Source organism: Marmota marmota, unplaced genomic scaffold, assembly GCF_001458135.2.
Source record: "Marmota marmota marmota unplaced genomic scaffold, marMar, whole genome shotgun sequence".
Lineage (NCBI taxonomy): Eukaryota > Metazoa > Chordata > Mammalia > Rodentia > Sciuridae > Marmota > Marmota marmota.
The window spans coordinates 2965271-2992868 of record NW_026000243.1 but is presented as its reverse complement, the minus strand read 5'-3'; the positions used below and the strand labels follow the sequence as shown (position 1 = coordinate 2992868).

Here is a 27598-nt window from a genome sequence, read left to right as displayed (position 1 = left end):
TACAATAGCTTTAACTCACTTTATCTCTTTACCTTTATTCCATGCTACTTAATAGAAATGCTACTTACTTGTGGCACATTATTCAAATACCTAATATTTACATTTTTATTGCATACACCATACTGGGTGGTGATGGATGCTATTTTAACCTCGTTCTGAAAAATTGAATAATTTTATTGACATAATCATTTAGGTTGTATGATGTGCAAATCTTATTTTTTATTTTTCTTTTCTAGGTTCAAAGCAGTGGCACATGATTGGTCACCTCCAGCCAGAAACCTCCTATGATATTAAAATGCAATGCTTTAATGAAGGAGGAGAGAGTGAGTTTAGCAATGTGATGATCTGTGAGACTAAAGGTAGGAGAGGGGTGAGAATTTGTGCTTTCTCCCTGGGCAGTATACAGATTCCGAACTCTGGATGATTCCTTCAGATTGTTGATATATTTCCCTAAGGGAATTTCTGCTTTGCTCCATTTTCTAGGTGCTGACATTTAGACTATCCCAACATAAATATAATATGTTGGTTAGAGAACTTGTCTAAAAAACATCTACATAAGCATTAATTCTGCTTATTAATTTCTGTGTAACTCTGGATAAATTAATTCCCTTCTCTTTTAATCCATGCATAGAATAGAGATTTTCTAATTGCTTTCTGAGATTTCTGTGAGAATTAGAATTCTAACAAAACTATAGATATTAAGAAAAAGTGCTACGTATGTATTTAGTCAGTTTTCTGTTACTATGATGAAATACTTGAGGCTGGGTACTTTATAAAGAGAAGAGGTTTACTTCTGGAGAGTAAAGGATGTGGCATTGGCATTAGCTCAGCTCTGATGAGAACCTCATCACACATAAAATCACAGTGATAGGAATGTATGCAAGGGAGAGATCACTTGGTGAGACAGAAAGCCAGAATGTCCAGGAAGATGTCAGGCTTGTTTTTTGTTGTTGTTTTTTGTTTTTAGAGAGAGAGAGAATTTTAGTATTTATTTTTTAGTTTTCGACAGACACAACATCTTTGTTTGTATGTGGTGCTGAGGATTGAACCCGGGCCGCACGCATGCCAGGTGGGCGCGCTACTGCTTGAGCCACATCCCCAGCCTGATGTCATGTTTGTTTTAACAACCCTTTAATGAGAACTAACTCTAGTCCATAAGACTATCACTTTCTCCCTAGGGCACTCCCCCCGTGAATATCCACTAGGCTCTACCTCTTAAAATTGCCGCCACCTCCTAACACGGTCACACTGGGAACCAAGCTTCTAACACATGAACTCTTGGGGAAACACGTTTAAATAGCAGTAAGTTTAAAGCAGTTGCTTGATTGACATATATGTACACAATACACACACAAAAAAAATTTTTTTAATTATATATAGATTTTAAGTTGAGAATAAATAACCACCAATTCTAAATTGACATTCTCCACCTACTGACTGAAAATGTTATCAGCTTTAAAACAGAAGATATAGTATGTGTATAATCGAAACAGCTAATGTGGATATTTATAAAGCAATATCATTCCATCTAGTCCCAATTAATCTTCATACCCACTTGGCAACTGTAAGTAACAAAATCCTCACCAAGTAGGCTTCAGCACTGAGGATGTGTGTTAGCCCAGATAAGAGGTCTGGAGGTAGGTAACTAACATCAAGTTGTTTACTTCAGAAGTTCGTTGGTTTCTGTCTTTCCACTTGCCATCCTCTGGTTGTCCCTGTAACCCTGTGTCTAGCATCACTCTGCTTGCCACACTTCTGGCCTTCACACCTAGGTATTGTGATGTCTGATAACGCCTGTTTTTAAGACCAAGAAAATTTCCCCCCAAAGTCCAATAACCCCACAGGCCTTATTGGCCAGATCTCAATCACATGCCACCCCCAAGCCAAATCATCAAGATTATTTGCTGGATTTGCCCCAGAATTAGGTGGGGTTTGGGTGGACACCTAAACACACTCCAGGCTCTGCTAACATAAAAGGAAAAGGCTATTTACTGGACCGGGCAGCCATTAATACCTGCAACAGGTGTTTCTCTTATCCCTATTTAAAAATGAGGATATGAGAAAATAAATTAAAAAACAAAATGAGGAAGTGGTTTAAAAGATTGAATTACAAAGTCAATGCTTATTTCCATCTTTTAAGTTCTAAATCAAGTGTCTTTCTGCTGCAAAAGTGTTATATTAAATTCACAAACAATATATACACATACATACACATACACACACACACACACACACACACACCACACACACATAGACCTTACTTTGAATTTCATTTGGTTAGTATATATTTGAGTGCCTATTTGAATCCAGATACTGATGTATTCATGAGCCTTTCTTACTTGCCTCTAGAGTGCTGTAATACTCAATAAAGTGAAATAAAAATGAAATGTATCATCTCTTTCACCAACACATTGAAGAATCTTGCCAAACAAAGCAGAACAACACTAGGTTATGGGTGTAACTCAGTGACAGCGTACTTGCCTAGCATGCATGAGGCCCTGGGTTCAATCCCCAGCACCACAAAAAAAGGAAGGAAGGAAGGAAGGAACTGAGATAATGTTATAGAAGTGTGTTTAAATTTATGTAGCTCATTATCTGACTTTGCTAGCGAACAAAAGATTATACCTATAGACTTTCAGATAGTGAAAAAACCTCTTTGAAATGTGAACTGTTCGTATTGAATGACTTTCTAAAATGGATCACACAATTCCTAGCCTTTTTAGATAGAAGATAGGATATATGATTTACTCTTTTAAAAAACATGGGTCCTGGGTCTCGTTGTGAGCAATGATTGTTTTATCTTAAGGAATTCAAAAACGTTCCAGGATGGCGGAGGTATTACAGGACAGCCCTTTCCCTTCTCATTACAGAGCAGAGACTGCCATGATTTTTCCTTTAGTTTTTTATTTTAACCCCGTGTTTGTAACCCCACATTTCTCACCTCAGGCTCTTAGCCCTCTGTTCTTATTGCTATTGGTGTGTCTGTCACACTCATCCCCAGCACAAGTCAATAATCTTCAGCCTTTGGTTTTAGAAAAAGATTGGAAAGCAGATGATCAAGCTTTTTAGAAATGCAGATAAATTAAAAATAAATTTGATGGCTTCCTTATGAAAAATCATATCTTTAATGTGTTATAAGAAATATCTGTTTTTGCCTTAGAAATTCGTTTTCTCTAGGGTTGGCAAGGACCTTAGGATTGTACAATCTCACATACCACCTGAAGTATAAATTGCTTCTGGATTCTCTGCTAAATTTTCATTCAACTTCCAAAAAAGGAGAGCTCCTTCCTTCAAGAAATGGGCTCTTCTTTCCTTATTTATTCCCAGCTCTGTTCTATGTGGCTGATATTGCTAGAAAGTAGAACCCTAGTTTAATTTTGTTTATTGAGTAGCTTTTCCAAAGCCTACTTAGCTCCTATGACTTGCCCGAAGTCCTAACAGGAAATACAGTATAACTAATAATAATAGCAAAATTGCTCACACCATGTGCCAGGCTTGAAGTGTTTTCTATGGATTAACACATTTACTCTTTTTTTTCACTTTATTTTTTATTAATTTTTTTATTTATATATGACAGTATATAATATTATAATTCTTTTTTTTAAAAGAGAGAGAGAAGGGGGAAGAGAGAGAGAGAGAGAGAATATTTTTTAATATTTATTTTTCAGTTTTCGGTGGACACAACATCTTTATTTTATTTTATGTGGTGCTGAGGATTGAACCCAGCGTGCCCCGTGCATGCCAGGCAAGCGCGTTACCTCTTGAGCCACATCCCTAGCCCTATAATTCTTATTACACATATAGAGCACAATTTTTCATATCTCTGGTTGTATACAAAGTATATTCACACCAATTCATGTGTTTATACATGTACCTTGGATAATTATGTCCATCACATTCCACCATCATTTCTAACCTCATGCCCCCTCTCTTCCCCTCCCACCCCTCTGCCCTATTTAGAGTTCGTCTATCCCTCCCATGCTCCCCCTTCCTATTCCACTATGAATAAGCCTCCTTATATCAGAGAAAACATTTGGCGTTTGTTTTTTTTGGGATTGGCTAACTTCACTTTAGCATTATGTTCTCCAACTCCACCCATTTACCTGCAAATGCCATGATTTTTTTCTCTTTTATTGCCGAGTAAAATTCCATTGTGTATATATGCCACATTTTTTAATCCATTCATCTATTGAAGGGCATCTAGGTTGGCTCCACAGTTTAGCTCTTGTGAATTGTGCTGCTATAAACATTGATGTGGCTGTGTCCCTGTAGTATGCTTTTTGTGCTGCTACAACAAAATACCACAGACTGGGTAATTTGCATATAATAGTCGACCAGGCTTATGGTAGTGGAGGCTGGCAAGTCCAGGTGCTCCGCACCAGTATTGGCCAAGGCTTCTGTGCTGTGTCATAACATGATCGGGGGGCAAGTAGGCAAGACAGAAGGAGGGTCCAAGCTTCAGATAAATGCACTCTCAAGATGTCCAACCCACTCCCGTAATGATGGCATTAATCCATGAATGAGGGCTGAGCCCTCCTGACCTAAGTATCCTTTAAAGACCTTACCTCCTTTTTTTTTGTACCAGAGATTGGATTGAACCCAGGGACACTCAACCACTGAGCCACATACCCAGACCTTTATATTTTTTCTTTCTTTCTTTTTTTTTTTTTTTTCAAACATTTTCTCAGTTGTTGACAGACCTTTACTTTACTCATTTTTATGTGGTGCTGAGACTCAACTCTTAACTGTCAGCCAAAATAAGTGGAGCATCAAATGTGCCTCACACATGTCGGGCAAGCACGCTTCCACTCAGCCCCAGCCCCTGCCCCTTGTATTTTTTATTTTGAGACAGGGTTTCACTAAGTTGCTGAGACTGGCTTTGAACTTGGAGTACTCCTGCTTCGGCCTCCTGAGCCACTGGGATTACAGGTGTGCCCTACCATGCCTGGCAAGGCCCTGCCTCTTAATACTCCACAGTGGCAACTAAATTCCAACATGGGTTTTGGAGGCGACATTCAGACCATAGTACTCTTTGCTACAACCTTATGATAGAGCTTTTATCATTGTTTTTCCCAGTTGCAGAAACTTGGATCATAGAGGTACATGTCCTTCAGCTAGTGACAGATGGTGGAGCCAAGATGTGAACCTCAGTGGTGTGGTTTCAGAGCCAGGCTGTCAAACCCTATGCTCCACTGCTTTTCTGTCATTTAGAGCATTAAGAACACATGATTTGGAAATGGAGAGATCAGGTTTAGTCCCACCTGTTGTTAGCTTTTGTTATCACTGTTACCCAGAATACTAATGAGTTAGGTAAAAGTACTGCATTTGTGTGGGCCCCAAAATCTTTGTTTTGAGGATGTTTAATATTATGTGTCAAGTTTTTGGAATTAGATTTAGTAGTTCTAATAGTTCCAAGTCATATTTTCTAATATTGTTAGTTATTTTTAAACACATGATAAAAGTATAAAATATATAATTCTGAGTCTTATTCAGCACAAAGTATATCAAATAGAAAGGAGTTTGTGTTCCATCTTTAAGCTGAAGTACTTTTATTTCAACTCCTTGGAAGTCTTGTACAAGCATAATTAAACAGATAATCATATAGCAATTTGGGTTAGACCAAGTGTGTATTTTTCTGCTCTTATGATTTCTCTAAAATTTGAGACCTAGAAACTTTGGCACATTGATTTTTAAGCTCTGGAGCCCTCTTTGTGATTCATTGTTGGTCAGATCATCTCCATAAGGAGAGTAAACAAACTGGCTTGCTTTCCTAACCAGACCTCCTCAGAGAGTAAACCATTTCATAGACTGTATTTGCTCTGACATCATGTTTTCTTTCATATTTCAACTAGTGAGACGTGTCCCTGGAGCCTCTGAGTATCCTGTCAAAGACCTGAGTACTCCTCCAAATTCTTCAGGAAGTGGAGGAAATTCTGGGCCTGCAACCAGCCCTGCCAGAAGCAGTGATATGTTATACCTCATTGTTGGCTGTGTGCTTGGTGTCATGGTCCTCATTCTTATGGTTTTCATTGCAATGTGCCTATGGAAGAGTCGCCAACAGAATGCCATACAGAGTAAGTCATTTATAAGTATTTTCTTCTGTTTTTCTAAAGATGGGTAGAAAAAATATTATCAGAGTAAATATTGATTCCTACCACTTTTGTGTGTTGGTATGGTATGAAACCTGTTAGAGCCTCTTCATTTGGAAGAGGTAACTTATCTTAGCTGTCAGCTAAAATAAGTGGAGCATCAAATTAAATTGCCCAGTAGAAATAAACATCAAGGACCAAACTAAGCAGGTCTCTAAGTAAATAGCTGACTTGGTACTGGAAACTCTGGCTTTGTTGGACCACCAAAGAGGATGAGTACTGTAGGCTTGTGCTCTGGAATTTGTGTCGGAAGACCTTCATGGTGGTGTGGATCAGGTCAGTAGGATAGAAATGGCCTGATGGGGAAAGCAAGGTAGTAGAGACTTTTCTAAATTACCGTTACTGAATGATGCTTACCAGGGGAGATAACATGGTCCTGTCTGTGCCTGATATACCCAAATTGTCTGGCATCCTCCCCCCAGGAGTGTGTCTGGTAATAGCTGTGCTTGCAGATTGAGCAGTGGTACTGTTCTCATTAATAACCTATTTTCCTATCTACCAGAAAAAACAGGATAATCAAGCCAAGAGGAAATTTTCAGACTTTGATGGGAGGAAGATTTTTGTTTTCCCCTTTGGCTTTAGAATAAGGAATGAAAGAAAAGTCAGAAGGCAGTAACAGTGGTAGGCACTTCTATTGGCCCTTACCCAAGTTGCTCATATAGACACCTTTTAGTTACTAGCTCAAGAAAAAGAAAAGATCTCTTTTAATTGAATGGTGCCTTCCCAGAGGTAGGCAGGGGGAGAGGTGGCAGTGTCAGCATGAAAGGATTGTGATCATTTAGTCTTTTTTCTAAATGACTTTAATGCCATTACATTTAATTGTGTATATGTTCAATCATTAAGAGAAAAGCAATTAACTTGGTTTTCTGAACAAGATTAATCTGATTAAACTCATTTTCCTTTGTGACCTTACACTAAAAATGGTAGATTATCATGACAGTTGTTCAGTTATCTCATTCCACCAGAAGATACTCATTGACTGTCTTCTATGTGCCAAGAGCTATGCTGGACAGTGGAGTTATAAATAACATAAACATGGTCTTTGCCCTCTCAGAGGTCATGGGCTAGTGGAGAAGATGTTCAGTAGGTGTACTGACAATACACACCTGTGCAAGAAAGCACAGGAATAGGAGAAGCTGTGGAGAGGAGTGCCAGTCTCCACATCTCTAATACCTTTGACAAATTTGTCAAAACCCTGACAGCAAACACTGTACAGTTCAGATACTTTACTGTCTAAGGAATATTTACTTTTTCTAAACTTACTGATAGGCGTGCCTCTATAAATCAGAATTTTAAAAAATACTGTTAATCTAAGGAAGTCAAATAGCCTTCTGCCTTTGGTACCCCACAACTTCCAAATGGCTTACAATGACCCAGAAGTTATATGAACAGTTGGTGAATGCATACACACCACCACCCTTTTACTTCAAAGTGCTGTTTATTGCTACTTGAAATGTCCTATCTAAAATTAGTCTTTGCTAAGGTAGTTGTTGCTGTTTTACACAATCATTTTCAGCTCTTTGAAGTATCTGAGAATTTAAGCACTTTTGCTTAGTGTTGTCAATACTTTGATAGTTTCAGCTCATTCTCTTGTGAGTGATTTCTTTCTGATTAATTTATCTTCCCATTAACAGAGTCATGATTAACTCAAAGCTCCTAGCTACTTCCACACTGTAAAGAAAAATAACAGTGGTAACTTTAAATAGGCTTTATAGGAACATTTTTAGAATGTTTTACTTTATAGTCATTTTGTAGTTTCTTAGGGGTTTCACTAATAAAACTTCCTAAGTAATATTGTTCTTTTTAGTATCTGATTCTTTTTTTGTTGTGTTCTTTTTTGACAGAATACGACCCACCAGGATATCTCTACCAAGGGTCAGATATTAATGGGCAGATGGTGGAATTTACCACTGTCTCTGGAGCAAACCGAATAAATGGAAATGTCCATGGTGGCTTCCTGAGCAATGGCAGCCTCAGCAATGGCTGCTCTCACCTCCACCATAAGGTTCCTAACGGAGTCAATGGAATTGTGAATGGGAGCCTAAATGGGGGAATTTACTCTGGGCACACAAACTCTCTAACCAGGACACGGGTGGAGTTTGAACATCCTCGTCATCTACTGAATGTAAGAGACTTAATTATAAATAATAGCCTCTCTGTGCCTCAGGGTATCAAAGTACAAGAATGGGTGCTTGGCTTTTTTCGATTTAAGGAACCTCATAGGGTCACATGAATGGAAATAGTATATTTCACTAGCAGGCCCTTGATCCAGAGTAATCTTTGTCAGTTTTCTACCATCAGGTGATATATTTGTCAGTTGGTTTCTGTTTTTAAATTGTTTAATTCTCCAAGTTCAATACCAGTAAGGAATAGATAGGAAGTTGTTCTTGAGATGAAACGGAAATACCACTGGGCATAGACCAAACCAGATACTTTATATTTGCTTTATTTAAAGCAGCCTGAAAACTCAAATACTGAGAGCTTTGGCAGATGGGGAAACTTCAACAAGTTGGGAATGAGATGGTTGCGGAGGAGATAGTAGCAAACTAGAGTACACACTGAATTAAAGAAGCAACTTCAGTTGAGTGCCTGTTGTCACATAGGGCAGAGGACCCAGTTTGTTAGTTTTTCTGTTTCTTTGAAACATCTATAAATCTAGTTGAAATGATGAGATGTGTATATGTTGGAAACTAATTCCGATTTTTCTTCTTTTTTCTTTGTGGTGCTAGGGATTGAACTCAGGGCCTTGAGCATGCTAGGCAAGCACTCTACCCTAGCCCTAGCTTTTGTAAAGCATTGTGCAGACCATGCAAAACATGTCTCCAGGCCACGAGATTGTGACTTCTGACCTATCATGAGTTTCTTTTGTTTCACTTAGTGTGTTTTGTTGTTCCGACGTGTAAGCTTTGGAATTTTAGAATATTAGTATCCTTTAGTCACAAGGAAGCTTAAAATTCCCTTATTTCAGAGATTGCCTGACATAGCTTAATTTTTGAAATAGGAATAGAATAAGTAGCATATTTTAGATTTATGCCTCTAAAGGGGATTCTCTGTACTAGAGAGATATTCTTTATTTCTTTGTCTAGATAGGCATCCACATTATTTTAATCAAACAGATAACTTATTTAGTTGATCAAATTAAGTGTTCATTTTATTTTTTTTCATTGTTCTGATTAAAGATAAGTTTGCCATAATCCATGATGGACTATAATTTGAACAAATTTGGAGTTTTTTGTTTTTAATGAATTTATTAAGATATTACCTTTGCAGAACAAATCTATAATATATATGTGTCTTAAAGCTAGAAACCTGTGGCTTTTATGTTACCCCACTTTTGCATGTTGTAGAAAAAAATATCCTATTTACTTTAGTGCATCTCATTACTAAAGAGAATAATGATTTCATTATTTTCTGGGGAAAGATATGGCTTATATTCAGACTAGCTAAACTTTTTTTGTCACCATTCCTAGTCTAAACTACTAACATTGTCTAAGAAATCTGGAGGAGAGAGCATTGCAGTTTGAATAACACATGCTGTTTCTATGAGAAGGAAAAATAAGGCTGATATTTGTTTTAGTGTTTGAACAGGGGGCTTTGGATTTTCTGAACAATGACTTGCTATTTAAATAATAGCTGCCCCATTAGGTTACAATTTTAGAAGTTATCAACTATAATTTTAACCCATTAGTTGTCTTATTCTTCTGGGCAGGAAGAAATAGGGACTTTTTTTTAAATGCCAGGCATCATAAAAATCATTGAATTAACTTTACCATGGTTAGTGATTTGGATAAATGTATTATCCTGAAGGTTATAAACTTCATTTTCTGAACCTTTTGAGTTTGCCCTCAGACTGAAGATAGTGCAGGAATATTCTTTCCCTCAGTATTTTCTTAGTAATTCCTGTTGCTTGTTGGATCAGAATTGCTGAAAGAAATTTTCAGTCTTTTGGTTTGCTTAGATTCTGAGACGAATGGAAATGGAAAGTATTCTAGGAAAAACAATTGCCTGAACTTTTCCTAACCTTGAAGGCCTGTGTTGGGTTTGGGTGCAGTGTGACAGCCTCTCCCACCCTTATCAATTTCAGTTCTGCTGTTTTTCATCAGAAAGTAGAATTCTGACTCTGACTCTAAGAGGCCAGTTTGAGTTTTCAGACTTCACGTTTGCCATTGTGCATGTCAAGTGAACATTGTACAATGAGGTATGTGTTAATCTGGGCATTTTTCTTAATTGCTGGGCAGTTTCCGCCAAAAGCAACATCAAAATATTAATACTCCCCTCCAGGTCATTGCTGGCTGAGAATCTACTCCATCTGGAAAAATATGACATGTTTTAAAACAGTATAGTCAAGTGAACAGGCCTAATAGAAATAATTACAGGAAAATGAAGATGGGTTGTCTTGTGACATCATTCAAACACACTTTGCACCCTGTTTCTTCAACTGGCCTCTCATATAATTTTTCCATGACTGCTAGAAAAGGAAAAATGAATAAGAAGTTATGATGTGTAGTGTATTTTGGGCCCATTAGATTTGAGACACTAAAGGGAAGTGACTAACTTTCTCCCTTCACTTATTTGCCTTTTTCCAGTACAGAAATATATGGAAAAACACAGCAGTTAAGTTTTTGGAGTCCAGTTTAATATTGTGCAGATCTCATTTGAGAATAATAAATAACAAGCATAACATCATTTAGCAAGTACATTAAAAATATCATGTATCCATTTATGATTGACATGGCTTTTGTATTTGTGAGTATTTGGCTACTAGTCTATGGCACCTTCAGCATTTTCTTCTTTTCTTTTTCCTTGAACTTCCTTCCTGACAAGGGTGGTGGAATGTACACAGCAGTCCCCCAGGTTGACCCTCTGGAGTGCATTAACTGTCGGAATTGTCGAAACAACAATAGGTATGTTAATATGTATTTGCACAAATTGTTGTAAGTAAGGGATATGTGTTCTTTATTTTTTTCCTTCAGCAAAGGAAATTCTTGAAATTTAACATAAGGTGGAAAACTCAGAATTTGCCATCTCAAGTTTAAGGCTGCTATTAAGTTTTTGCACTGCTTTATAATTTTTAATCTTTCTGTGCCTCAGTTTCTTTAGACATATATTAATAATATTAAAGCCTTTGTTTCTAGTGGTAATATTATTAAAATGTTTGATGTTTTTGAAAAATTTTAATTGGAGCCATTCTCTGTATTTAGTGTTTATTGTTTCTTTTTTTTTATTGGTTGTTCAAAACATTACATAGCTCTTGACATATCATATTTCTTTTTTCTTTAATTTTTTATTGTTGGTTGTTCAAAACATTACATAGTTCTTGACATATCATATTTCACACTTTGATTCAAGTGGGTTATGAACTCCCATTTTTACCCCGTATACAGATTGCAGAATCACATCGGTTACACATCCACTTTTTTACATAATGCCATATTAGTAACTGTTGTATTCTGCTACCTTTCCTATCCTCTACTATCCCCCCTCCCCTCCCCTCCCATCTTCTCTCTCTACCCCATCTGCTGTAATATAATTCTCTCCCTTGTTTTTTTTCCCTTTCCCCTCACAACCTCTTATATGTAATTTTGTATAACAATGAGGGTCTCCTTCCATTTCTATGCAATTTCCCTTATCTCTCCCTTTTCCTCCCACCTCATGTCTCTGTTCAACGATAATCTTTTCCTCCTGCTCTTCCTTCCTGCTCTGTTCTTAGTTGCCCTCCTTATATCAAAGAAGACATTTGGCATTTGTTCTTTAGGGATTGGCTAGCTTCACTTAGCATAATCTGCTCTAATGCCATCCATTTCCCTGCAAATTCCATGGTTTTGTCATTTTTTAGTGCTGCGTAATACTCCATTGTATATAAATGCCACATTTTTTTTTAATCCATTCATCTATTGAAGGGCATCTGGGTTGGTTCCACAGTCTAGCTATTGTGAATTGTGCTGCTATGAACATCGATGTGGCAGTATCCCTGTAGTACGCTCTTTTAAGGTCTTCAGGGAATAGTCTGAGAAGGGCAATAGCTGGGTCAAATGGTGGTTCCATTCCCAGCTTTCCCAGGAATCTCCATACTGCTTTCCAAATTGGCCACACCAATTTGCAGTCCCGCCAGCAATGTACAAGAGTACCCCTTTCCCCNTGTTTTTTTGGTTTTTTTTTTTTTGAGGATATTGTGAATGGGGTGGTTGTCCTCATTTCCCTTTCAGAAGATTTGTCACTGATATACTGTTTATTGTTTCTTATCTTGTTACTTTCCACTCTGTAGTACGGGATATTATGAGGGTAAATGAGAGCATGTTTGAATGTAATAGAGGGAAAAAAACACCTTATATATAGTAATTTTTTCCATAGTAATATTACTAAAAAATTTCCTACTGAATGATTCAACATTTTTTAAAATCCTCAAATCTTTATATAATTAAATAGCAAAATCTTGTTTTTGTTTTAATTTTTCATTTAAAAAGTGATATATATTCATAATATTTCAAACTAGATAAAATTGCACAGAGTAAAATGTGTATTTAAATTTTGACAAGTAGACTATCAGAAAGAGTTCATGCTACTTCTCCATATGTTAATTCCAAAGGAACATCAAAGTTCTTGTATTAACATTACATTAGAAATTTTAGTCCTTCTGTTTACATAATGATGGTTTGGGGTTATATGGCCTCTAAAGTCCTTCTTGCTTTTAAAATTCTGCATTTAAAAATTGTATTTAGTACATAAAATAACAAATATGATTTGGAGTTTGGATATTCCATTATCTAAAAAGTATTTGATGTGCATTTTTTTTTTTTTACATGTATGAAAAGGTTGAGTTCTCACTAGAAGGTGTTGAAACTAGAACTTGAATGATCTGGTCAACCATAGAATTAGAAGTACATTGTTTTAGCCTGTGTTTTGAGAGTCATAGAACAAAAGCAGTAAATCTTGGGGACTTTTTGTTATCATTTATTTAACTCATCGTAGTGTTTCTCTATTAGTAAGAGCCATCTGCCTATTTTATATACCAAGAGTTACATGTTACGTATTTAAATTCTTTATCACCCTCATTTTGAAAATGTTCATACACTGAAGCTGTATTATTCTGAGCTTGTCAGAGTCTTTACCACAATTTGTTAGGAAAACATGCTAACAAACTGGCGAAGCTGGTTTATACACCAGATGGTAAGTAGTCAAATGGATTCATCATAACAAATGGTTTTGTGAAAATATATACTGTGTTGTCCTTTGTAGTTCTTGTGGCCATCATCAGATCTTGACTCTCCCTACACATTAGAATAGCTAACAGGAGGACCTTTGGTCTAAGAATGAGTGGACCGGGTTTTACTCTTACTTAAACTTGTGATCTTGGGGAAAGTTATGTCTCTGGGGCTGTTTTCTTATTAAGAAAACAAAAGCTTGTCCTGAGTAATAAAAGATTGTCCCCAATATGATCCAATTGTAGACTTTGGTAAAACCATATCTTTATGATGAGGTATCATCTTAGCACCAAAAACACTCCATTTCCCATGTCCTTAAAAGGATTTAAGTGACCTCTGCCATCTTGAATTCATGATCATTTGTATATGGAGAGAGAGAGTGAGTGTGTGTGTGTGTGTGTGTGTGTGTGTGTAGTATCTGAAAGATTTTATTATGCATGGGTATTTCCTTTAAGACAATGAGGAATTGTATTTCTAGTAATTTTCAAGTTAATGACTTCCTGCATTTCATGTTTGTGAATTTTACTACTGTCTGGGAACTTATTCTCTTCAGCTTGGAAAAACCAGCTTCTGTTTCTCTGTGGTTTAAATATTCTTCTTGCACAAGCACCTGTAGTTGAAGGCAAGTCTTTATTTGTCTGTGTTGCCTCCAAGGCTAGCCAAATGTCTTCCCTGACTCTCAGGAGCCACTGTATGATTTTGACACTTAATAATTGGACAGTTGATAAATAAATAAGAAACTAACTTTAGGGAGGATGTGGCTCCGTGGCAAAGTGTCTATCTTGCATTTGCAAAGCCCTGGGTTCAACCCCCACTTCCGAAAAGAAAAGAAAAGAAAAGAAACTAACTTTAACTGTGGAAATTGAAATAATTACATTTCATGCTTTTAACTTTTACAACTTTGAAGTTGAAAACAGGTATCACCTCTCAAGATCCAACAAAATGGCAAAATTTGTAATAAATTTTGAAGGTAGAGAAGTGTATGATATATGATTTGCATCTAAAATGTGCAAAATTGTACTTAATATACCTTTTTTAGAATATCAATGTTATTAACTAATAAGTTTGCATTTCATAATGCAGACTGAAATAGTGTGTACGTAAGAAGAGGCATTATTTCAGTAAGAATACATGGCACTGTTTTGGCTACTTAGTCAGAAAATACTGAGCACTAGCCAGGCACTGGACTAGGTTTTGAACTGTTCCTATGTGGAAGGAATTTGCAGAGTAGCCATGGAAGTGGGAAGGATACTGCTTACCTAAGAATAAATAGATTACATGCTGTACATTAGAACCACTTGAAGCACTGCTAAGTATACAAATTGCTAGGCTCTACTTCTAGAGTTTCTGGTTCAGCAAACCTTAGGTAGGGCCTGAGAATTTGTATTTTTAGTGAGTTTCCAAGGAATACTGATGCTGGTATATAGTAATTTTTTCCTGGCACCATGCTTTGAGAGCCACTAGAATAGTGTTACTGGCTGATGAAATGCAAGTAGAAAGTAAGTGGCAGGATATAAAACAGGAAAATTGGACTGAGTTTATATCACAGGTGATCCTGAAAGTCAGGGTTTTGTAGTCTAAACATTTATTGAGTGCCTATCATGAACTTGGTACTACTACCTTCGGAGACCCACAGTCTGATAGTAGTGATTCTCAGACAGAGCTAGGAATATAGTAAATAGTAGAGTTTGAAAAAAAAATGGTTGAATTTTATATTTATGGAATAGAAAAAAATTCTTTTTTTTTTTTTTTTTTGTAAATTAAAAAGTACAAAAGGGTATGAGACTTTCACATTAACTGAAAGGAGATATGGGATAAATGTTGAGAAACACTGAGCTAGTAGCGTCCTAATTCATGTGAAACTTTCTGAGAAAAGGTATAATCTGTTGAGAGTGTTTAGGCCTGATGATTGGTGATAGGGCACAGGTTGGAGGGATGGGATCAGTTAGCTGTCACTTTAAGGAAGACCTGGCCTCCATACAAGAAATGGGGATAACAGGATGAGTGATATGGGCGCAATTGTAATCTTTAAGACTTGGCCATTGTCTGACTTTGTATAAGAGAGATTCTACAAAAAAACCCAAAGATCCAAATACATAGTTTTCAAACGTGAATGACTTGATTAGTTATTGCCTGGGTGGTAGTCCTAAAAATAAGAAACCAAATAAAGTGAGAAAACATTGACTTTATCATCTTAACCGTAGGAGAGATGTGAAAAGTTGACAATCAGAAAGAGGAGAAGATGCCTTGTTGCAGTCTGTGGAGATTTTCTTTGATTTGGGGGCTCTTGTGGCATTTTATAAATGACTGCTTTCCTCACTGTTTCCTGGACTTGAATCCCTTTCAGGTTTTAAGAGTAAAATAATATGTAGCAGTGTGTACTAGCTCACTATGAACACAGCTAGAAAGAGGCATACTCAGTACAGCTTTGCAGGGAGCCAGTCCCCTACACCAAAGATTTAATGGAGAAATCTTTTGTATTTTTCTGGGTACTTCAAGAGTTAAACAGATTTGAGTCAAGAAAATCAAAAAGTTTTCTACTTTCTCCTCTCCTCAATTCAAAAGGCAGTAACACAGTTCTGGATATGTAATCAAATGTGGTTGTCAGTTGCTTGGCTATTTGAATGGGAAGGAATTAACATTAAATCAGGCCTATTTGCCATCAGTCTTGATAATTTGTAAGAGAGAGTAGAGAGGACACTGATGAAATTTACAGATGAACCAACTGAGAGGTCCCATCAGGAAAGAACGAGAAATTAACTTTAAGCATCCTAAAGAGACTGGAAATGGGCAGGAAGTAACCAAGCAAATATCAGCCTGGAAAAATGTGTATAATTCATCTGGGGGGAAAAAAAAACAGTGCAAGCTACATGGCTGATAGTCAAATAAAGAAAACAATTGGGAAAAGTGCTTTAGAAAACACTGGTATTACAAATGGTCTCCAAGAGTTTGCATAATGATGATCTTTAAAGGTCTGTGTATGTTTCTTGGATTTAGGAGTACTCTTTCACTCATATATGTCAGATATACTCAGATGAAATTAGGATGTAGAGAACATTTAGTCATAGTAGGATTTCTTTCAGGCCAAGGGTTTCATCTGCCTAGTTGGTTTGTTATTGTCTAGTGTACTTAAACTCTTTTTTCTAGCAATTAATTTTGTTACAACTTGGGCGCTTTCCTATTTCCAACCACTCAGCTACTCAGAGCTAGCTCTAAGGCCAAAGGAGGAAAATACACAAAGCCCAAGATTGAGCTTCCCTTCATCTGTAATAATCTATCTACTTCTTCAGGGGAAAAAAATTATAGCTCTGTTCTAGTTTTTTAAGGGCCTTCCTTTTGAGGAGGTTATATCTCTCCCCAAATCTATATCCATTTCTAATGTAGAGACTAAGGTCCTGTTGTCTTGGGGTAGACAACAGATCTTTCAAGATCTTTCACTTGTTAGCTGTGTATGTGTGTGTGTGTCAACTTGCCATGTTCAGTAATACACTTAGTTGTTTTTGTCACCCAGCATTTATTGTGGTTGTCGCTGATAAATTAATCCCCAAAAGGAAAGTCCCACTCTAGCTGGAGTCATTGCAGCATCCAGTGGAGTGACAATGAGAATGGAGGGCAGCCACGTCCCTGGAGAAATGTCATCTGGGTTCTGTTACGTAGAAACTGATTTCTCCCCAGAATAAAGGCTAGGTTGGCAAAATGACAGAGACCCCATGGCAAGAGGAAACATCTGCGGTGAGTTGAACATCAATCCACTACCAAGATGGAACTGTTTCAGAAGTCTGCAGAGCACATGCATGAAAATAAGTGTCACACATCCAAGAGATTAATGGACAGTTAGTCCTTGCCCTCCAGGGATAATCACAAGAAACACTTAATGCAAAACTTATTTAATCATCCAAACAGGGTAACTCTGTACATAATCATTCATAGTACACTAAACTATGTATTCAGATACGGAATACTTCCCTAGAAAATACTTCAGAGATTCTGTATAGTTCTACAGAAATATCTAAAATGTTTAGTCAACTACTAAAGCACCTTATTCTTCTGAGCACAGTTCTATACTACTATTCCAGTCTCTTTATTTCCTAGGCTGTGTTGTTCAAATTGTCAGCTAAGGAATATTTTACTTATTTATTTTTGTGATGCTACAGTAGATCCATTTTCCTATCTTCCAGATTGGAGGATCAAACCATTTCTATTTGTTAAGAAGTATCTTAGTAAACTGAAAGGCCCCAGAACACCTGAGTTCTTACAGAACAACACAGATTTTTCTATGTGGCGAGATGCACATAATTCCATTTATTCAATATTGTTAAGGTTAACATTAAGAAAAATAGTTTGATGGAGCTACAAGCAATTTAGTGAAAACCTCACTCCACTTAAGCCAGTAATAACATTTTGGAAAGACCATTTGAGAAGCAAAGATAGTAAAATTGCACTTTATATATTGTATAAGCTGTAAAGTATGCACTGTAAGAATAGCTCATTGAAGGTTACACATTTGCAGACATGTGTCCAGTTCTTTTTTCACTACCTATAGATTTGGGTCTCTTTCATTTACGTATATACAGATGTTATTTTTGGGATTATCTGATTGCTTTAGGAAATTTCATAAAAGCATTATCAGCAGAAGAACTGTGTCACATGCTATACCTACTTATATTTAGAATATAGATTATATCCCTAATTTATAGACTATGTTTTATTTTTTATTTCTCTCTCTTTTAAATATTTATTTTTTGGTTGTAACTGGACACAATATCCTTATTTTATCTACTTACTTTTATGTGATGCTGAGGATCGAACCCAGGGATAGGCGAGTGCTGTACTCCTGAGCCACAGTCCCAGCCCCATAGACTGCATTTTAGATGCTTATATCAACATGTAACATCAGGTTAAAGCCATTCTTACAGTGACACACCGACATCTGGAACTGAACTAAATGTAAGGGGGTGGAATTATTTATATTTGGTTAGCTAAGTGGTTAATTGCTGTTGATTATGAGTTAAGATTCAATGTACTAGAAAATTTTAAATCAGCGTGGTTTGTCATGCTGAAATTTGTGGTTATGACCACTTTACAAATTTAACTCAGGTTAGATATTACTATACACTGCACTTTAGTAATTAAGAGTCATACTTAAGAACAAAAGTAAACACTGCTATTATGTACTGTTTCATTTATCTGAAAAGTGATGATAAAGAATAAGTAATAGAAATTGTACTTTTCTCTTGTTATGTATCTATGATTTCAGTCAGGCATGGTGGTACATGCCTGTAGTCCCAATAGCATGGAAGGCTGAGGCAGAAGGATCACAAGTTGGAGGCTAGCCTGAGCAATTTAGCAAGGCCCTAAGCAACTTAATGAGACCCTATATAAAAAAATAAAAAAGGGCTGAGCATGTGGCTCAATTATTAAGTGTCCCTGGGTTCAATCTCCAGTACCCAAACAAAACAAAAATTTCATAATTTCTAAATGTATATTTAATATGCTCATTTATTCTTGGCACATAAACCTGTAGCAGTCCACTGATACCTTGTAGTTAGCCCTTGCTCTTCCATTTTGCCCATCCCTCAGTCCTGCCACATTAATATAACTTCACTGTCCTTTATTCTGACAAATTTTCTATATAATCATATTGTTAGAATACACATAGACTTCATTCAAAAATCTCATCCTACAACTTTGCCTTAAATTAAAGAGCAGGAAAAAGGAAACTAAAAGGAAAAGAAGAAGGATGTAAAGCATCTCATTGTCTGGTAAGTCCTCAGGTTTTTTTTTTTTTTTTTTTTTTTTTACAAACATTATGAAATTCACTTTTGTGTTAACCCATGTAAATAAATTATTAATTTATAACATTTTGTTTGTAGGAACTGCCCTGATTTTTCAGATTCTGGCAAGTATTTCTTTTTTCCCCTCAGCTCACATTTACTTCTTTTAAATGAAAGCTTTTCTTTCTGATCTGATACTTCTTTGTCTTTTAAATATAGGTTTCTAGCACCTTTGCATTACCTTCAGATTCTTGCAGAGAAATGAAACATCAAGCTCACTTAGTGTGTCTGACTCCATCTGATTGGAGGAGTACATTAAGTTTCTGGCTGCGCTCTTTCTCACTGTCCCAAGAGTCTCATGATGCTGAGGACAGTCATTGCTTGTCATCCAGGGGACTGAAGTTTTAAGTCAGATGTCTTCAAAGCTAACAGATATTAGAAAAAAATACACAAGCAACAGAGCTAACATTGAACAATGACAGAGATAACTAATATTGTGATACAAAAAGCAAATGGGGTGAGTATATCAATTTAATCCCACGTTAATATGCGTGTCTCATCTTACTGTTGGGTCTGGGTGTCATAAAATACTTTCATTGATTAGTTTAATTGTTGCTCTCTAATAATTTATGCACTGGCTTGAGAGAAAGGCTACAAAAAAAGTCTGATGTTCCAGTGTTTATTATTTACTTACTTAACTTTACATCTTACATTTTTGAGGTCCTACTGTCTGTCCTTTACTACGTGCTTGGTGCTAGATATTATGACTTTTGAGTTTAATGAACATTAGTACTTTTACCAATTCTCAGACAAGGCGATCTTTTATGTTTGTCATATGTTTTTATTCTAAAAATACATAAAATCCTCTAAGACATTACAATTATTATTTTTTACAGTCAATATTCATTCAGAATTTCTATACTTCCTTTTTGTTATGACCTATTCCTTTCAATATTTTCTTTCCTCTGTTGCTACTCATTTTTTTTCAACTTGATAAAATTCCTATAGTATTTCTTTCAGTATAGGTTTTGTATTTCTTCTAGAGTAGGTTAGAACCAGCTTTTGGGGTCTAAACTTGTCTTCATCTTCCTTGTAAAGAGGAGAGGAGAGAATTACACACATACACACACACACACACACACACACACAATTGTTTATTGAATCCTAGATTGGCAGCTTCTTAGCTTCTTAGCATCCATGTTATTCTTGACATCTCAATGTTTTATTCTTAACTGAATGACAAATGTCCCCAGAGGAAAAGTTGGTCTGAAGCTCAGGTTTACATTTACCTTCCCTCTAGAATGGCAGCCACTCAATTGCTTTGGTAGCTCTCTGATGTCTTGCACAGATTTAAAATAAAAATTTTTAAATATTTTAGTTGTTTTTAGCAGGATAGTTTCTCTGATACAAACTGCTCAGTTATAACCACAAGTGAGGAATTTAATTTTTAAGAATTATTTCTAAAAAATCATAGTATCCACATGGATTGCCCTAGCCAGAGAGATTTTTGTTTTTTGAAGTCTGAATCTCCCTTACTCTCTAATATCATAATTTCTATCTAAGGTAAATTTCTCAATTATGAGATAGTAGAGTCTGATACAGTCTAGAAGAATGTACATGTCTCTGGCTAGACATGTGGCACTTGCCCTGTTCTCATCAGTCACACGTCTATACCCATGTCAAAGTCAAGTGTTCCCAGTGTCTTTTATACTTCCTTATATAATACAGCATTATGTTGTAACCATTTGTTTGCTTGTTCATCTCTGCTGAACTAGAACTGGACCTCTGCTGTATTTATCTTTATGATTTCAGTGCCTACCATAGTGCTTGACATCGCTGGAAGGTATCCAGCAAGCACTGTTTGAATAAAGTGTTTTCCTAGATAAGGTTATTTATATATCAACCATAATACTCATTAAATTCTCATTAGTAGTAATTTGAATCCAGAAAGATTTTGCTTTCCCCTCTTGACCTAAACCCATATTTTATCCTACTTAAAGTCTGTGGATTCCATGCATTGAATCCATGGGGAGTTTCTGTGTTCCTAGAGTACTGAGAGAGAAGAACTAACAACAAAGTATAGGAAGAAAAGACACTGAAAACATGAACACTTTAAAGGTCACAGTTGAATACAGTCTTCAGGAGAATAAATAAGGCATGCCATCCTTTTCCAGAGTCATGCCCAGTTCTCCAATTCTGACTTCAGTGAACTTCCTTCTATGCCATTGTTCCCTTAACTCTTCATTGGCTTAAGACATGCATGGAAAGACTTAGTTCATTTTCAAAGCAAGCATATACTTTTTTTCTATATTATTAAAAGTTAAATTATTTGATCATGTACTCAAATTATTCTCTACAAATGAACCTGACATACTTTGTCTTCATTCCAGATGATTGGTATCAGAATTCCATTAACTGTATTGTGAGTATATTTATTTATTTGAAATTAAAATTGCAATTATCTTGAATTAAGAATTTGGTTTACTGACATATCTTATTCTTTTTCAGGCTTGTATCATTCTTAGCATTTGGTGTTTCCAATAATTTGAGCCACAGAGTGCTAGCCCACTCATGCATGGGCTTCCTTTTACTGATTTTCCTATGCATCAAAAACATACTATTTTATATTTAAAAGGTGGAAATAAAGAATTCTTATCTTTATTATCTAACATTACCTAGCTCCCGCATACAGCTGGTCCAGCTTTATGTTTCCTAATGTGTAAGGCCCAGTGCAAAGTCATCTTAAATATTTCTTACTCTCTATTTTAGAATTAAAAAATGTATTTGTGAGCCTCCAGTTTCCAGTTATAGTGAAATAGCTTGAACATCAACAGGCAATAATGATAGATGGATTTTAGTACTTTCAAGTTTTTTATTAACAATTTGACAATATTAAGAGCATGACCAGAGTAGGCAGAAACTAAACAAGAATCTACCTTTGAGAGATAGTGTGAGATTTATGGGGTTTTGCCTAAAAGCATTCTCTAGTCTTGAGGGAAGTGTTTAAGAAAAAGATGTCAGAAGACTGAGTTCAATAGCAACAGAACAATTAGAAAATTGGAAAATCCAGTTAAAGAGAAAAAAATTACTATCCATGTCCAAAAACAGGAAAATGTGATACTTAAGGGGGATAAAAACGATCAATAGAAACAAACCCTGAGTGGGGCACTATAGCACACCTATAATCCCAGCAACTCAGGAGGCTGAGGCAGGAGGATTGCAAGTCCAAGACCAGCCTTAGCAACTAAGTGAGATCCTGTCTCAAAATATAAAATTAAGAAAAGACGAAGGAGTACTGGGGATGTGGCTCAGTGGTTAAGTGCCCTTGAGTTCATCCCCAGTACCAAAAAAAAAAAAGAAGAAGAAGAAGAAGCAGGGCTGGAGATGTGGCTCAAGTGGTAGCGCGCTCGCCTGGCATGCGTGCGGCCCGGGTTCGATCCTCAGCCCCACATACAAACAAAGATGTGTCTGCCGAAAACTTAAAAAATAAAGAAAGAAAGAAGAAGCAGCAGATCCCTAAGATGACCCAAATGTCACAGTTAGCCAACAATGATTTTAAGCAGCAATTATAATTATGTTCCAGGACTTAAAGGAAAATATACACAGTAGATGAACATAAGGGGAATTTCAGCTGAGAAAGAGACTGAAAAAAGAATCCAAGTGGAATTCCAGAGCCGAAGAGTATAATAACTGAAATGGAAAATTTACTTGATGATCTTACCAGCATATTGGAGACAACAGAAGAGTCAGCAAATTAGAAGATATCAGTTTGCAAAAACAGAAAGAAAAAAATCAAGGCACACATCTTAGTTGAAGGCAGGAACTAAAGTGAAATGTTCTAGCAGTTATTTCTGTAATGAAAAAGAAATGAAAAATAAAGAATTCTTGAATTTTGAATGGCTAATTATTTTAGTGTTTCCTCTGAGAATGAAAGAGAATGCATGTTTTCAAAGCGTTGTGTTTTTGTTGACGTTCATAGGCCATTTCTCTCATGCGACCATAACTTTCTTAGCTTTCTCTCCTGTGCTTCCTTTTTTCTTCCTCATTCCTTTCAGTAGCTGATGGCCTTTTCTTTCTGTGTGACTATATTTGGGAACCAGTGATAATGAAAGAAGAGCTAACTTCTGGCATTGGACTAAAACAAAGGAAGCATGTATGATAAGTCGTCATTTCAGGTTCCGTTCTGAGGCGGTTTGATGTGTTTTCCTGTTGTATTCCACTATAATTGTAATTTCCAAGTTTTTGATATTTCAACGCATAGCAAATCAGTTTTTTTAGACATCAACTTTTCTTAAGAATCTGAATTCAAAATGCCAAATGATACTTTGAAAGAAGCCCATTGTAATTATTGACCCCTCTAGACACAGTTCTGTTTCTCTTGTTTTAAACTCTACAGGTGTTTCACCAAAACCAACAGCACTTTTAGCAGCAGCACCCTTCCCTTGGTCCCAGTGATAGCACCTTATCCTCAGGATGGCTTGGAAATGAAGCCCCTCAATGCCATGAAGATGCCTGTGTGCCTGGCTTCCACAGTCCCTGACTGTGGCCAGTTACCTGAGGAGAGCATCAAGGACAGGCTGGCATCCCTACCTACCCAGCATATCTGCTGTCAGGACAATATAAATGGCATCAATTCTGAATCTACAGAAGACACAACAGAGTTTAACAGAGGTACAGGGAGCTGGTTTAAACCTTAGGTTTCTAGATGGTCTTTAGTTAGCTGAGAACTCTATCAAGGAGAGTTTTCTCTGGTCACTCACGTATTTCTTAAGAGACTGAGCAAGGGTGTTGTGTAGTTCAGGAAAAGATAGGACAGATAAAGGATTCTTTAAAATTCTATTATTACTCATATATTTTATCTCAGGTGGTTAATCCCATTACATTCTGAAAAATATATCCAAATAGGCTTGGATTGAGTTTGTATCTGAGCAGAAGCTTTGCAGGAAGAATGCATTTTGTAAACATGGAACTTTTAGAACTTTTAAGGGGTTTATTCTAATCCCCAATGAATTGTATAACTGTTTATAAGAGCTCAATTATATTTTAAACTTTTTGTCTGAGGGGTGGAAGGTGGGATACTGGTGATTGAACCCAGCAGCCCTCTACAATGAGCTTCGTCCCCAAACCTTTTTATTTTTTATTTGGAGCCAGAGTCTTGCTAAGTTGTTGAGGTTGGTCTCAAACTGACAATTCTCCTGCCTTAGCCCCCGACATCTCTGGGATTTCAGGTATATGCCACTGTGCCTGACTATTTTAAACCTTTTAAGTCTTTGTCTTCTCAGCTTCCAACCAAACATAACGAGGTTCTACTTTTGCTCATTATTATTATTTTTTTATTACTCGAAGTAATGTTTTTAGATTGCTATGTGAAAAATCAGCTTTTATCATTTCATAAAACTTCCAAACTTTTCTCGTTTCAGGAGAGAGCTGTGGCCATTCAGAAACAGAAAACAAAATTTTAAGTTGGAAACCTCTGATTTTGCCACCTGTTTCAGAGGACTGTACTGAGAAGACTACGTGGTCTCCCCCTGGCATTTCGTCAGAGAGCTCATCAGGGGTCCTTCAGCAACCCCAGGAAACCTGAGGATGTGCAAATACATAGCCAGGTTCCCACCTCAAGCCAGTAACTGCACAGAACAGGCCTGGGAATGACCTGTGTGAAGGACATTAATTCAAATCACAGAAAATCATTATTTATTTTTTTGTAGTAATGTCATATGAATGTATCTTAAAATGTGTGTCCTTTTATATTATTTATGCCTGAAAAATGCCTTTCCCTATTCCTTCCTTCCCCCTCAGTAGGAAATGGCCTTTTACATAGTTTTCAATCATCTGGAGAGTAGAGGGATCACTGTGTGTTTTCTAAAACCCTCAGTGACACTAAGAACTCCTTAAGCTGTGGGTACAGTCTGTTGGCTTTCAGCTAGGAGGGAGTTGCACAGGCCATTTGAAGTTGGCCCCCTTCACATTTTCAGATGGAAAACTGTCATTCAATATTATGTTAACAGACCTGAGAACATTTTGAAATCAACCACATTTGCAACCTAATGTTTATAATAGCAGATCTGGCTGATAAAGTTTTACAAGAGTGCCTTCCATAAACTACTTACTTACCTTCTGTCTGCCCGTGGGCATCAAACAATGTTCAGTCTTCTAAGCACCAACCATAGCCAGTGTTATGGACAAGGGAGAGTGTGAGGTCTAATTGTATTATGCAGGATGTAGGAGGACAAGTATGGCTGGAGAGAAATTAATGCCTTAATATCCCACTGCTTTAAAATTACATTAGTTTATAAAATGATCGTCACATGGCTCTTTTTCAACTATTTCTAAGAGTAGGAACAACAACAACAAAAAAGACAACTGTAAAGCAGTGGCTTGAAGAGAAAGATACACATTTTAAAAAGAAAGAAAAGGGAGGGCTACAGTGACTTCTCTTGGCAGAAGCTTTTCATCCTGTTTCATAGGTATATGCTCATGGTGCCATACTGCTTGACAGTAGTCATTTTCTCACTTCCTATATGGATAGCAGTTGGAACACATGAGTGCGTGTGTGTAAGTCGGTTTTTCATCACTGTAACAAAATACCTGAGGTAATTTATGTGTAAAGAAATAAGATTTATTTTGGTTTCTAGTTTTAGAGGCTCCAATCCATGATTGAATAGCCCTATTGGTTTATGCCTGTACCAAGACAGCACATCATGGAGGGAATGTGTGGTGGAGCAAAAACCACTTCCATCACAAACCAGGGAGCAATGGGAGAAAGAGGAAAGGGCTGGGATCTCACAGTTCTATTTAAGGGCACACCCCAGTGACCTAAAGACCTCACCCCACCTATTAAAGGTTCCAAACCTCCCTATGGTGCCACCCTGGGGACCAAGCTTTTAACACTTGGACTCCTGGGGCACACTCAAGATCCAAACTGTAGCAGAGTGTCAGAAAAGACTTAATTTTGAGGAAAAAAGTTTGTTTGTTTTAGTTTCCTGATTTTTTTTTTTCAGAATGCATTGTAAACAGGCATCTAAAGCTTTGATAAACAGAGCTTATGCATCACAAGTTGCTGCTGCCTCTGAGTGACAAGGACATTACAACTGCCTTTTGGAAGTCTTCTTTCTCAATGTTAGGAAAAGAAAAAAAAATCAAACATTATAAATGTATTTCATGTCTTAAGTCAGGTTTTCATGAAGTCACTGCTCTTTTTTGGATTGTGCATCCCTTTGGGGGAAGAAACAAAAAAATCATTCTTCTTACATAAGATCGAGCAGTTATAGCATAAGTTTTTTTTTTTTTTTTTAAACTAGTTTCTCAGAAATTGCAGTGGAATAGAATAATAGAATACTATGTTAATCAACTGTATGTAAATGCATCAGTTTTTCCTTACATGTGTTTATATATTTTATAAATAGAACTGTTAGTGAAAATGTTCTGTTTCAGCTGGGTCACTAAGCTAGAGTTACTTCCAGTAGATTATAGGAAATATAGTGCCATAGCTGGATATTAGAACTATAAGAAAAGCAAGTTCTACATTCCAATGTTCATGCCTGTAGTGTACCAGATTAATTCTTTGTGTTGTTTAGATGCAATTAGCTTTGGAGGGGGATAGCTGCAGCCCTTACTTCTCTGACTAGCAAAGGACAAAGTCCTAGTACATAGAACATAAAGAATACCCAGTGTGAATCAACTAAAATACACAGAAGAAGTTTAAGGAAACTAGGGAGTAGGTGTCCCTGGCAGTCATTTTGATTCCTGAAACAGGTGTATTAGCATAAGCTTTAGGTCAGAAACTGCTTCTAAAGATTGAGTTTGAATATGGGACTTGTCCACGAGGAAGAGAAAATAACTTTACCTTTCTGGCAATCTCATTCTGGACTGCTTTATTTATATGATTAGTAACGCTGTTTTAAGTGTTATTCATTTTATTGTATTTTATTTATAAAAATGCCTTTATATATTGAGATATATAAATATGAATATAAATATATAGATATATATAGATATAGATATATATATATATAATTGCCTTTATGTTTAGGAGTTATGAGTTCTCCCTAAACGTGAGTTGCTCTGAACTTTCATGCCCTGCAGGGTCACCAGAAACAATCCTAATTAATGGTACTTCCCCAGGAAATAAAAGGACATAGGACATTGTGGGGGACAATACTCACATTTGTTAAGGAACTCCTGTGTCCCAAGTTCTAAGCTTAGTGCTAGTTACTATTATCTCACTCTACCCTCACAACAAATCTACCAAGTTGGTATGAAAATTCCCAGGTCACATAATGAGCTGAATTGGAACCCAGTGTATCTGTGGTCATCGTGTACGCTTCTGTTTTTTCCATACTGCTTTCCAGAAGCACTAGGGTTCACTCCTATAGAACTTGCCCAGTAACTTGTGCTGTCGTCTGCCCCTGCTGTGTAATTCCTCAGAGGCTCTGTCTCTGCAGCTGCAGAAGATCCCCACCCCTGCTCCCCT

At 36.7% G+C, this 27598-nt stretch overlaps 1 protein-coding gene across 8 annotated transcripts in view; it reads left to right on the top strand.

Annotated features, from left to right (window-relative positions):
* The window catches only part of Cdon (cell adhesion associated, oncogene regulated), an 89966-nt gene extending 65103 nt beyond the window's left edge, over positions 1-24863 (top strand). For 4 of the 8 annotated variants that reach the window (XM_048796227.1, XM_015499009.2, XM_048796228.1 and 1 more), the window contains exons 15-20: positions 237-359; positions 5853-6074; positions 7994-8274; positions 10974-11053; positions 23522-23796; positions 24546-24863. In XM_048796227.1, the coding sequence (XP_048652184.1) occupies positions 237-359; positions 5853-6074; positions 7994-8274; positions 10974-11053; positions 23522-23796; positions 24546-24709 (1145 nt within the window). In that variant the 3' untranslated portion in view covers positions 24710-24863. Of the gene's footprint in view, positions 1-236; positions 360-5852; positions 6075-7993; positions 8275-10973; positions 11054-19055; positions 19643-21515; positions 21548-21633; positions 22413-23521; positions 23797-24545 lie in introns of those variants that run through there. The other 4 variants (XR_007344693.1, XR_007344690.1, XR_007344692.1 and 1 more) reach the window with 4 other exon arrangements.
* The last annotated feature ends 2735 nt before the right edge of the window (positions 24864-27598 follow it).